A 13,722-nucleotide genomic window follows, 5' to 3' on the forward strand; every position below is an offset into this window, starting at 1 on the left:
ACATTAAAAAAATGAGGAATGGCTAGGCTAACAGGAGATTGAATATTGTGATCATTAAAGAACATATTAACTCCATGAATAAACATGTTCCTGCAACATTAAAGGTCTGTCTTTGAGGGCTGAAAAAGGTAGTGTATAGCTACCGTGACGCCAGCCATGCGCTCCATCACATTTCTACATAAGGTCTCTTGAGCTTTTTGGATTAGTTTTCAGAGTTACTATGTATGGATCATATCTAGTGTGACCTGTCCAGTTTTGTGACACTAGAAGGTAAAAAAAATACATTGCCTACTGCACCTAAAAGATTTAAAACCTTCATTTTCCTATACACAGAGAACTAGTTGCACTATACAAAGACATTCACAGAGTACTGTCCTCTCTATAGGAAAGTTGGCTCAATTATTGTTTATTGTAAGTGGAGAATACTTGATACAGATTGTTTGGTGGAAATATAGGGTTGCTTAATATTTTCTAAATGATTATCTACGGATTTGTTAATCTCAAGGATTTACTTTACTGGTGAAAGACCATAAAGTATTAAATGGCAATATGGGCAAACATACTGTATGAGAGGATTATTTCCACTGATGCTCTGCAGAATGCAAAGTAACTGAATTGACTAACATTGCTGTAAATCCTCTTCAAACTCTGTATATTGATCCTTACTATACATTTTCACACTGCAAATGAATCATACCCTTTACTAAAAAACTAAAGTGCAATCTGTATTTTGTCTTGAATTCCTCTGTTCCTCTTGCAGCATTTTGGTATATGCAATCTCCTATTCTCAGTTCTCCCATTCATCTCATCTCTGATTGATTTTGTTCTTTCAGACAGTAATATTGGAGCTGGGATGTAGGAATATGAAGTGTGATTTATGGGAGGCACTTGATAGTGGAGTGAGATGGGGCTGAGCAGTTTTCCTCACCCCCACCCCTCCAACCCCCTGCCCTGAGGATGCATGAAATTGAACAGAATGACTCATCCTTATATAAATGACTCTTCATATGCTCCACCTAAACAAGCACATTCAGTGTGCAGAAAAAATGACATATTTCTAGATTAAGTATTACTTTTTTTTAGGTTTGATTTGAGAACGTAATGTGTAACATTTATCTGTTTGTATTTTAAAACTGAGTGAAGCCCTCTCTCTGCTGCTGATTCTTTAAGAGCTTTTCCAGTGAGTCAAATTGTTGGAAAAATCTATTTCTCTCTGCTGCAGTTTTCATTTTTTAGTTTGCGTCTTTGTGTCAACGGCAGGTTGAAACTCTTTAAACCTCTCACCTCTCTCTCTTTTCATAGTTTCTGCCAACATGGATCAGGTTCAACAGGCAGCAGCAAAGCTAAACTTTGTTATTATATCTATGACATGTCTTTAATAATCCACTGGACCTCACCCACCCCTGCGATGCTTCATATCCCAATAACAAATAAAACCAAACCACCTATGGTTATGTTAAATCAATTTTGCACAGACATAACATTACAGACTGCAACCCTCTCCAGCTTCTGGAATTGTGTTGTTACTTTGGCTTAAAAAACTGAGTCACTGCTCAGGCTGTCTGGCAAAATCATAAGCACTCACATTTTTCCGAAGAATATATTGGGCCATGTTTTGATGTCAGCTTGCTGAAGCTCTGTTTTGTCTCTGTGTGTTTTAGTCCTGCTGCGTGAGGAGGTGGCCCAGCTCCAGGAGGAGGTGCACCTGCTGCGGCAGATGAAGGACATGTTGAGTAAGGACCTGGAGGAGACCCAGGGCGGCTGCTCGGCCGACGTGCTCTCCGCTACCGAGCTTCGCGTGCAGCTGGCCCAGAAGGAGCAGGAGCTGGACAGAGCCAAGGAGGCCCTGCAAGGTAAGGAAACAAGGCGCTGTTTGTGAGATTTAAAACACTGATATCATTATTATCAAACATATGGACAAGGATGTTCCAAGAGATCAAAGTCCAGTAGTATTAGTGGATCAGTTCAGTTCAATGGTCTGTGAATGATAAAATAAATTAGAATTAATTTTAATGGGATACTTTTAAGCAATTAACATAAAGAGGCCCCAGTGGTCTAAGACCTGTGCCGTGGTGTTATTCGGGCTACATGGGGACCAAAGCTGTAATTAATACATCTCTCTCTATCTTTCCAGATGTGTTGTGTGTCTTTTCTTCCTGACAAAAAGCAAAAAATTGTCTTGAACATATTTAAAAAAAAAAATGAATAATCAATTGTAACCATAGTGAATGATAGGCCAATTTTCTGATGTGCTTTCTCTCTCTCCTTAATATTCCTGTTAAATTTGACATACTGGAAGGGCACCTTTAAAAACAAATGAAACAAAAAAAGTTATTTTAAACTTAACGTGTAAAAGAGCTTATCAACAAACATACATAAGGCAGTTCGGTACACACACAGACATAAATAAATTATTTAATTATTACAATTCACAAATGACAATGCATTTTGACCAACTGTACATTTGAAAAAATGTGTACATTAAAAAGCCCCAGTTTGATAAACACATCACAAGTAGTTGTGGATGGATACCTTTTAGGTAAAACTCTGAAAGTTCGACGTCTGCAAAGCAGAGTGATGTTGCAAAACTCAAAAACATTCTGTTATGATTTTGCTCACAACTGCTTTAGTTTTTTTTCTGTTTGCCACTCAGAGAAAGTCTGTTTTATTTTGCTCCATAGGGCCAGTGCGTCTTTACTTGTTACCATAATGTTAACATTGGTGTCTATAACAGTGTGGTTATTGCTGCCCATTAGCTGTGTTATGGGACATTAGCCTGTTTTCCGCTCGAGAGATGGAGTGGTATCTTGGGGTGAGAGAGGATGCCGATGCATTTACTTTTCCTAAAGCTTTATGCTGAGTTGGAGCAGGGTTATATGCCTAAACTATCTGTGGACTTCAGACTAAGACTTCAATTATATTTCATTATTTAAGCAACTTAGGTCTTGACTTGGACTTGAATGCTGTTAAATGACTTTATTGAGACTTGATTGAGATTTAATTTAAAGTACATTAAAGTCTAATGATGTAAAAATAAAATCAATGAACAACAAGAAACATTCAAGACAGTAATAGGCAGGTCTTGCATTTCTAGACTCCTTAAATATGTAATTATCAGAGCAATGAATTGAGAGGACTTTGTCTCATTACATAGAAAGAAACACCTCAAAGATTACAAAGGTAAATGTTGCTCAGCATTCAGAGAATTCATTGTTGACTTTAACTCGGCCCAAAATGATCAAAAGAAAAAAAAGAAAAAATTTGGATTGTACTTTGTATATTCCAAGATGAAAAAGACACCTGGAAGTGCTGATTAGAACAAGGTGTAATATATGTAGGTTTAATTCTTTTGCACAGAAAGTAATGAACAGGTTCTGCTAGTCAGTGCACAGTGGATTGCATCAAGTAAAGATGTCATCAGCATGGAAGTGAATCATTCTTTTCAAAGACGAATTGCCCATGGAGTGAGGCAGAGCACAAACCCACCATTTGGTAACAGACAAACACACAACATGCTGTCAGGGGATTTTGTTGCTGAAACATTTCACTTGACACTTGCAGCCTACGCTTTTTGGAAGAATTAAACAAAAGCAATACAGACTGAGGCAGAATAGAATAGAGCAACACATCAAATAAACACTTATCTCTTCTTCAGCGGGAGGTTTGGCTGTCTGAACAGACTGCACACAGGCTTATACAGTCAATTGTATGACTCAGGCCTGTTAATGAAGGCCAAATCCTACAGAGCCCAGCAGGTACAGTAATCAGCGGTAAATGAAAGATTTATAAAGAGGGACTTTGGTTGGCTTACAAGGTCCAGAAATGTTAAGCAGGGTGGATCTGGTCTGCAATTAAGATGGAGTATGTGGAAGGATAACAGGAAATTGGCTGTGGTCATATTCAAGTTTAGTTCTGTTGCAATAGGAGAGGCGAATTCAAGCAAAGACATTCCTGATGCTTGTTTTGTTTTTGTTCTTAAAGCTTTGTTATATAAGCAATAAAGCAGAGGTTGATGTTTGAGTACAGCTTTTGGCCAGAGAGTGACCCATGGATTAAATACTGTGTGTGTGTGTGTGTGTGTGTGTGTGTGTGCGCATTTAGTGGTGAAAGTAGCAATATATCTAAATTATTTATATTTTGCATTGTTATTTTCCACATGACCTGTCTTGTATAGCTGTCGCTGGTTCCAAGCTCTTTTCTTAGTCCACAGTTGTCACACTCCATCTTCACACACTGACAATGTGGCTCGCTCAGACTCCAAGGATACTGTTTTTCAAGATAACTATTATAACCAGCAGTATTATGAGCCAGCTTTTTGCTCTTTGGTTGCATGTGATGGTTGTAGCCAGTTGTTTTCGCTTTGTCCACACAGCAATATTTATTGTTGTTTCCAAGGAGAAAGTGGAAACACATCTGTCATCTCGTTTTCTTGTTTGTGTTGCTTTTCCAGCTTCTTCTACCAAATGCCTTCATGTTCTGAGTTGTAGGTACTTGCTGGTCAAGGTACTGGATGGTACAGGTGATAATTGAGTTTATGTTGTGTGTATTTACTGTATATGTTGGTGAGAAAGCAGAACAATGTACTGGCTAGCAATTCCTCTACTTTATTAGACATGGTAAGTATCATGATAAATACTTTTGAGGCTATTGTAGTGCAATGTGGGCCAGATGTAAAAAGATGTTTGAGGTCATTTTCAGCATGTTTCTGAGAAGCTGTAAGAAGGTCTTCCACATCCAGCCATGTCTGAAGGCAGTATTTTTTATACCTGTTTTAAACAGCTGCCAGGTGCTAAATAAACTTGGAGATCAGTGTCTAACGGTGGGCTTGATCACAGGTCCCAGCTCTATCCATCACAATATTCTTTGTCCGGTGACCTTTTATGTTTGAAGGGTTTTTAGTACAACAACAAAAAATACTCCTTCATTTTGAGGTTTGGAAATAGTTGGGGTTTAAAGCAGGTAAAAAAAACAACGGGCCAAATGTACTTGTAAACACCTCATTAACCACAGCAATTTCTGCATGCTGCCAATTGATTGGAGGCGTGATGTTTCGACTCTATTTGATTTCCCCCAGTTTTCACACGGCTGGCATATTGTAAACATCCCACCAGATGCTCTGGCAAAGTGTTTTCCTCGAAGTTTGAGAGCTTGTCAGTGATGTTTGGAGAACGTGAGTGCCCTGAGGGGTTTTATTGAAGTGCTACCAACAATTATTGTGAAGCAGAGTAGCTTTGTGTTTTTGTTTTGTTTTTATTTACTTTATTGTTTGTGGTTCTGCTTTGGATGAAAAAGCAAAAGGCTGGGGTTATGAAGTAGCGTGAATAAAATGCATCATCCCCTCTATTACTCTCTGCCTCTTGAGATAATACCTGTTTACTTTGGGAATGGTTCACAGGAACTCTATTGCCATTCTACCTCCGTTCAAATGGTTTCCGGGTAAATTACATGCAGATTTTCTGGTGACTGTGAATACAAAATGGAGAATGCAGAGAGGAACACTACTTTTCAGTCTGTTAGTTTTAATTTTCTCCCTCGCCGTCTCTTCCTGTGTCTCCCCCTCTGCCTTTGTTTGGTGTGATGCCCACACCGTTTTAATGTTAAGGCTTGAGCTCAGCCCGACTGTGTGCCAGACATTAGCCTGTGAGCACTATAATTGTGATCGTGGATAATTGCCAACCTCTCTCAATTGCAGGTTTGTTATGATGCCTGTGGGCACTCGATCCAACCCAGACACTGCTGCTTGGTGTCAGCTTGGTGGGGGGATTTCATCCCCCTGACATTAAATTACACAAATGACGATGAACTACAAAAACGTCTTGGTCTCCAAAGTGCAAAGTGGAGGAACAATGAGAATATAAACCACACTTTGACTGATGCAATTGGACTTTTCTGGAAAGGTGTTTATGAGTTTACTCAACTCTTATTTTGGACTTTCTCATCAAAGCCGTCTGCTTATCCAGTGTCGGGTCGCGGGGGGGAGCAGCCCCAGCAGGGGAGCCACATCAACCAGCTCCGACCGGGGGATCCTGAGGTGTTCCCAGGCCAGGTTGGAGATATAATGCCTCCACCTCGTCCTGGGTCTTCCCCGAGGCCACCTCCAAGCTGGACGTGCCTGGAACACCTCCCTAAGCCAACAAAGATGGTTGGATGGATCATCAAGTTGTGTTCAATGCATTTTCAAAGTATAGCTGGCCCTTTCTGCTGTTTTTAATTAGCTATTTCTGCTTTGGCAAATTACTATTACTGAGAAGCTCCTAGTATATCCATAGCTAAAAAGAAAATAGCACAGAGCTTTGTATCATCAAAGCGCAGTCTGCCTGCTCTGTTTAGGGTCATTTCACGCTACATCGTCCTCAGAAAACAGCTTTGGCCTTGTCTACAAGGCCTCTTCTTTCACTTGGCGTTTAAAACCAATACACACGCATACATGCACACTCAGTGCAGCAAAATCTCATCAAGCTAGTTGACCTGATTACAATCAAGTAATTGCAGTGTTTTATTGCTGCCTTTATTTTTAAACAAATGTGACCAGGACAGCTCAGTTGGTAGAGCGGGCACTAATATATAGAGGTTTACTCCTCAACGTAGAGGGTCGGGGTTCAACTTCAACCTGCGGCCCTTTGCTGCATATCATTCCCCCTTTCATGTCTTCATCTGTCCTGTGAAAATAAAGGCCTATAAAGGCCCCAATAAAGAATTGAAGGCTTTAGTTATTTTTTAAAAGTCTCTAACTGAATTTTGTTAATCCAGAAAAAACTATTGTCTTTTCTGATTTAATCCCTCAACACTAGCAGTAGCGTCATGATTACAGGTAATGAAGACGGTTTTGCTGTTCAATTTTGTGTGAGAACACGTTTTTGGGTCACAGTGGCCCCCCGTAGTGGTAGTTATAAGCACCTCAGTTAGACAGAGAGAAATTTTGCCAGTACCATTGTATTAGAATCTACGTCAGACTTGACCCAGTCTTTGCATTCGTCTCTTACAGTGGTGTTGCATACTGTAGCTTACACCTGAACAAATAGGCTTTAAAGATTACAGCCAGTAAATGTTGGTTTGGCTCCAGTGAAAACGGCGAGGTGAGTAAAGAGGTGCTGTTATGGGATCAAAGTGTGATTCTCCCCCTGATTCCCTGGTGTGTCAGTTCTGCTGCATAAATAGCTTGTGTACATATTAATTCACACCCCCAGATCATCTATTAGTGTGCGATGCTTGATCTATTTTTAATGTCTAGCTTCGAGGCTGTGCATCAACTTAAAACAAGAGTCAAATGTCAATGCTAAGGTTTGTACATTCATGATAAATTGTTAATTAACTTTAATTAATGTTTTTAAATGTCAACACAACTGCAAAGAATTCTGATACAGTAGTAACATGACCTGCTCTACAGTAAGGACTGCCTTCATTAACAAGGACCAAAGCAGATCAACTTCATTCAACCAGCGAGTGTGTTTTTACTGAGGAAGTGAGGAGGTGAGCACAATGTGCAGCTCTGAGGCTCCTACTTCATTATTCAGCTGTATGGCAGATTTAAAATCCCAAACCGTGAACAATGGACTCCCTCCAATGAGCTGATGTCTCTTTTGTTCTCGCTCTCAAATAATTATGTTGAGAGCCGACTAAAAGCCTGTCCCTTCTCTTCTGGACTGAAGTTATATGGAGTTGTGTCAGTGTGAAGTGGTTTCATTCATTTATATGATCATTATCTGAAGTGAAGTGAAGGTGTTGATAAGTGGGTCTATCTCTGTGATCTTGTTTTCTGTTGTTGCAGTTGAACTGAACTAATATGGCAGTCCATCCTAAAGCATAGTATTTGATTCACTGAAATAGAGAAAAGATTACATTGTATGCCACGGACAATAATAGGCCGCTGTATTGAGACCAAATGGATTGTTAGAGCAAGTTGAAACCAAACAAAAAAATTATATTCAGCTGTAATCATGGCTGGGATCTTGTTATATTTGTACCGTAATAGATGGGGCACTGAGGGTTGCTATTTAACCAGAGGGAAGCAGTGAGTGGGATGTGAAACGCGTGCCACTGTGATAGGTAAGAACCGCAGGTAACGAGTTGACTGTGTTTGATTGAGTTTCTTCACAATCAAAGATCATCAGAGAGCCTTTTTCCTGGAGCTGAACAATGTTTGACACTTGATTATTCCTGGAATTACCCACAGAGTAGTCAGCCTTATAACAATAAATCTATATTCATGTAGAGTTTTAAAGTGATAGCCTACCAAAGAAATCTCTTTGAGAATCAAACAACGACTCCCCATAGGCTTGCAAGGCAGCTGTTAATAGTTTGTTTCTTCACAAATAGCAGCAGCTCTGGTCAGTTGAAATTCTTGTCACTGACACAGGGGTTCCCTGTGGTGACATGGTTTCACAGCAAGAAAAAAGTACCTACACATAGAAGAAATGCCTCCTTCTGTAATATGTGACAGGAACATACCGTAACCCTTCTACTACTATACTAAGCGGAAGCAGAGCAGCAATTTATACACCCACAACACCGACCAAAATCAGACCACAAAAAAAACTAAATCAGACAAATCAAATCAATATGAAAATGACTTTAAAAAAAACAAAAAACAGTACAGCTCCTCAATTAGTAGTCTCGCATTGCCAGACCTTCCTCCACAGCGCTGCTGAGGAGGGTCTTGCTAGTCTGCACAGCAATCTGGGATGGGAGAAAAACATGGTGGAACATGTGTATGTTCAAAGGTTGTTTTACTCGTGCAATAGAAAACTCAGACTGGAGAGATGGTCTAGCTAGTTGTCTGGATATAGCCTGCAGAGATCTGAGGAGCAAGTAACCGTAGTCCTCATAAATTGACCAGAGTTTAAAAATGTCAAAACAAAGAAAGTGGAAAGTACCGGACATCCTGCTTTATTTATTTATTTATTTATTTATTTATTTATTTATTTAAAGTTTGACATTATAAGAAGTACGCTTAGCCTACTCACTTTCTTGCTGGGAGTTACAATAAAGAACTGATATCATTTTTTGGAACAGCTTTGTTTAGCTTAGCAAGACTGAAAGCAGATGAAAAACAGAAAGCCCGGCTCTGTCTGAAGCAGCTCTAAAGCTCACAAATTAACATGTTATAGCTTGTTTGTTTTATCCGTACAGAAACTGGTTTTATTGGGTTAATGCAAGGGATTGTTTGTTGGCTGGCCGCAGTCTTGTCAAAGCCATGATGTTGCCAGGCTATCAGCGGAGACTCCAGTGTTTCCATGTTCTGTGCTAGGCTAAGCTAGCCAGCTGCAGGCTGTAGCTTCACATTTAATTATACATGAGAATTGCGTTAATCTTCTCCTCTTACTCACAGAAAAAAAGCAAATCAGCTTGTTGCCCAAGTTATTTTTAATACAAATGTGACTCCAGCCAGTAGGAGTCCAGTGTAGTGACTAATACTGTATGCTGGTCCACCAGTTGCAAAGAGTCATAGAAGAGCACCGCAGACAAAGGCTTTCAGCCCACTGCAGTAGTAGATGCAGATCACATTACATCACACATACTTGAAAGCACTGTGCTACCAGAAGAGCCTTTTTGTGGTGAGCTAAAAAACACTTATGCAGATTTTAGAGAATGTGTTAGGAGAGCATGATACAGGCAAGTGTTGTTGTTTTTAACATTGAGCATTGGGAACAGTTGTTTGGACTTTTAATAGTGAACGTTTGGTTTCATGAGTCCTGATCTGCTCTTCTTCTCCCTAAAACAAGCTGGAGTAGTTTTTAGTATCAAAATGTGCATGCAGGCACACCCACTTTTGCACAAAGACAACCCCTGATGCACTTTGTAGACAAAGAGGAAATCCATATATGATCCAAAAAGTATCCATACACACATATATATATATATATATATATATATATATATATATATATATATATATATATATATATATATATATATATATATATATATATATATATATATATATATATATATAAAGCATTGCAAGAAAGAAGATACCTGTAGGTGCTTGCACGGATATCATTCCTCCATGAAAGGACTATTAAGTTGAAGCCTCTTCAATAGCTTCCTCTCCATGTCTTCCTCCTCCTTTAACTCCAAACACATTAGTCTCAGCTCTGTATGGTTCCCAAGTGGTTCCCTCTTGTTTCATCTGGTAATAATTCTTAGAGGTTTGGACCAAGCCACAGATTATGTTAGTCATTAATATGGCTGTCAGCAGAAGTAAAAATGCTCGTGCCGCCCTAGCTCACCTACTGTACATTCTTTAGTGGAAAGCAACGTCAATGAGCCTCAGGACCATCTTTTGTTTATTAGAAGTGCTCATACATGGGTTATAAATGGTAAGTAACAGTGCTTACTCTCCATTGAATGTGAATGGACCCTTTTACTGAGCCACAGTGAGTGCTTTCTTGTATCCGACACCAGGAAGGTTGATGTTGCCAAAAGGTCGCAGGTGCAGGATGTGAGGCAGCAGCAGTTTTTGGCACATCTCAAAAAACGGCTTTGATTTCACTTCCCGAGGCAGGTGCTCGGAGGTTTCCTGTTTCTCTTGGCCAATGAGAGACATTTCTTGTTTTCATTTGCCGGCTAGTTTGGCTTGATTATCGCTTTTGCTTTGGAATTCCACCTCTGAAGAACGGGTGAAAGGGAAAGATATGAAAGGGTGACAGGAGAAAAATGAAGAAGAGAAAAACGAGAGGGGGAATCTGTCCTTGTAAAACTGCACTTTCCATTCTACTTGGCTGAGCATGATCCCCTGACAACAACTTGTGAATGTCACGCAATTAACCAGGCTGTGGTATAAGTTAATTAATGACACACAGCTGGCCGGGAGGGGGGACAAAAAGAGGGAAGAAAAAGAAAGGTGAACACATGGTAACAGGTATTAAGAGGGAAACAGAACCATGTGATGCTATGAAATATCAACACTTAAAGCTGCTGTACTGTAAGGAAATAGATGCCAAAGTGAAGAAGACAAAGGTGGACGGACACAGTGACAATGCATAAAATGTGAATAAAGCATATGTTGTCAGTTTGCAAAGATAGCTGGAGGGGAACTCGTCTTTAAGCAGATGTCTAGGAAACAGCTTTACATGAAGATGGAGAGAAAGGATAGGAGAGAAAAATGTTTTCTTTAAGGAAATTAGAGCTTCTGTGAATAACTACGCTACATCATGTGCTTGATAATGATGCGTGGGTGAGGTGCCAGAGGATTAGAGAGTGTGTGGCAGAAAGATAGATGAAAAGAGCCTCTATAGAATCCAGCAGCAGAGAGGAGATTGACAGAAGGGTTCATGTGTGATTCACCCCTTTATCAACAAGCAGCTATGCAACATTAGACCAGCAGGTGTATTTAATGCTGTAGCTTAAGATACTTCTTATCTGAAAGTCTTATAACTTAATTAGTGTTCATGAATAAACTGCTATAATCTCGACTTGTGGACAGCACAGTTTGAAAAAATTTAAAAAAAGTTCTCAATCATGGTTTAAAACACAGTTGTCAAAACATACGAGTACTATTTTTTCTAACAATTTCTGTAACTTTACTTAACATCTGCAAGCAACTTAACCCACTGAACAAACCATAGATATAGATTAATTATGTTTTTTTGCCAAATGTTGCCCAGTCTATGATGCTGACTACAAATAATCACTGATCTCGTTCATATAAACACACCCACCTGTACTCTCAGGTCTTCCACTTCCATACACCTCACTCAACCCACCACCAGTTTGGCCACCTTTGGGCTTAGAGCATTCAGTTGCTCAGCCCCTCCATCTGGAACTCCCTTCCACCAAATCTCTGCAACACTGACTCTCTTTTCAGTTTCAAAACACACCTTTTTTAACTGGTTTATTCTCTTTGATCACTGTATGTTTACTTCAATTGATGGTCAGATTTCTTGCTTTTTTTAACTTAGTACATTGTTCTTTCTTGTATGGTGACTTTGAGTGCTTTAAAGTTAAACAAAGTAAAACAAGTGGCTATAAATAAAATGTATTATTATTTTTATAATCCATCTCTCTCTCTCTCTCTCTCTCTCTCTCTCTCTCTCTCTCTCTCTCTCTCTCTCTCTCTCTCTCTCTCTCTCTCTCTCTCTCTCTGATCCTTCCTCCGCAGCCATGAAGTCGGACCGTAAGCGGCTGAAGGCGGAGAAAGCTGACCTGGTGAACCAGATGCAGCAGCTTTATGCCACACTGGAGAGCCGGGAAGAGCAGCTCCGTGACTTCATACGCAACTATGAGCAGCACAGAAAAGTATGGCACCCATGTTCTGACCATAAATAGTTGTACACAAGTGCATGCACAAAAGGATCCATCTAAAAAGAAAAGCATTTTCTCTTGTAACTGTGTTTTTTGTATGCACATTAGCACAAAAATGCCTGTCCGAGCAACAATGCCTAAGTGAGTGAGCACTTGTATTGTTCCTCAGAATAAGTCTTAAAAAATGCGTCTGCATGCTGTCTATGTCATTGTTCCCATTACAGTGGATAGGAGAGATAATAAAAATTACATAACTGTTACACTGTCTCTGGGGATGTTTAAATGACTACTGGTGAGAAGTTTCTCTTGGCATTAAGATGATATGTTCGCGTTTGTGTGTTGCTGTTGTATTATATGTTGTCATTCAAGCATAAACAGCAAAAGAACATGTCAATGTATCTTTGACATTACTGTACAGCAGGTTTAGAAACCAAAGGGACTGTTTCAGCCTTAATGTCAACTCAAGTAAAACAATCATTTAATATTCACTGACAAGACAACACAGGAAGTAGTGAAATTAGTAACGTAGACCCTTCTATTTTTCCTGAATGTGGTTCAGTTCCATTATTTTGCAGGTTTAAATCATTCATTTTCAAAGGTGTGCTATGCTAAGTGAAATGTGAACCAATCCACAATCCATCAGGATCTCTGTGTCTACCAGGAGAGCGAGGATGCGGTGAAGGCACTGGCCAAAGAGAAGGACCTGCTGGAAAGAGAGAAGTGGGACCTGCGGCGGCAAACCAAGGAAGCCACGGAGCACACAGGGATGCTGCGCTCCCAGCTTGACCTCAAGGAGAACCGCATAAAGGAGCTGGAGGCTGAACTGGCCATGGTGAGACAGAAAGAAAACAAAGTGGGTAACTAGACTGACTGACAGACAGGCTGGCTGGCAGGTGGAAAAAAACACTGTGATGTTTAAAAAGAAATTCATTGTATTTATTTCTTTGCCATTGTACACTCTGTTTTTTCATGTTTAGTAATTGGAACACAGTCACCAATAAAACAGCCATAACAAGGGAAAGATATGTAATGCATACTGAACTCAACCAAAGTAGAGTTATCAAGGCTCAGACACATATTCATCACTTGTATATTATTAGCAGTATATACAGATACAGATAATAAGAAAGCACAAGTTACAGTATATGCCTGTCTGTCACTATGTACTGTTTTGGGTCTACTGCATATAATAACACAGAATAACACAGAGAGCCTTTGAATGTACAGTATAGCCATCCGCCATGTCTCCAACCCCCCAGATGAGTAACTGTGTCAATCAGAGAATGGAGTACCGGATGTTTGAGCGGGTTGCGGACAGGGACTACTCGCCTAGGGTCACGGCGGTAAGATGGCCCCCCAGCTTTAAAGGGCTTATATTATGCTTTTTGGCTTTTTCCCTTTCCTTTATTGTGTTATACTTCTTTTTTTTGCCTGAAAAGTGAAAAAGCCCAATGTCCACCCCAAAGGGAGTTACAATCT

The 13,722-nt window shown here is 39.8% G+C and overlaps 1 protein-coding gene across 2 annotated transcripts in view; it reads left to right on the forward strand.

The window, feature by feature from the left end:
* LOC117947324 (kazrin-like) overlaps nucleotides 1–13,722 on the forward strand; it is a 167,799-nt gene that overhangs the window by 147,563 nt on the left and 6,514 nt on the right. Inside the window, exons 5-8 of one of the 2 annotated variants that reach the window (XM_034876143.1) lie at nucleotides 1,662–1,853; nucleotides 12,101–12,237; nucleotides 12,905–13,075; nucleotides 13,503–13,586. In XM_034876143.1, coding sequence (XP_034732034.1) covers nucleotides 1,662–1,853; nucleotides 12,101–12,237; nucleotides 12,905–13,075; nucleotides 13,503–13,586 — 584 coding nt within the window. The remainder of the gene's footprint in view (nucleotides 1–1,661; nucleotides 1,854–12,100; nucleotides 12,238–12,904; nucleotides 13,076–13,502; nucleotides 13,587–13,722) is intronic. The other variant, XM_034876144.1, reaches the window with a different exon arrangement.

Source organism: Etheostoma cragini, chromosome 7 (assembly GCF_013103735.1).
Source record: "Etheostoma cragini isolate CJK2018 chromosome 7, CSU_Ecrag_1.0, whole genome shotgun sequence".
NCBI lineage: Eukaryota > Metazoa > Chordata > Actinopteri > Perciformes > Percidae > Etheostoma > Etheostoma cragini.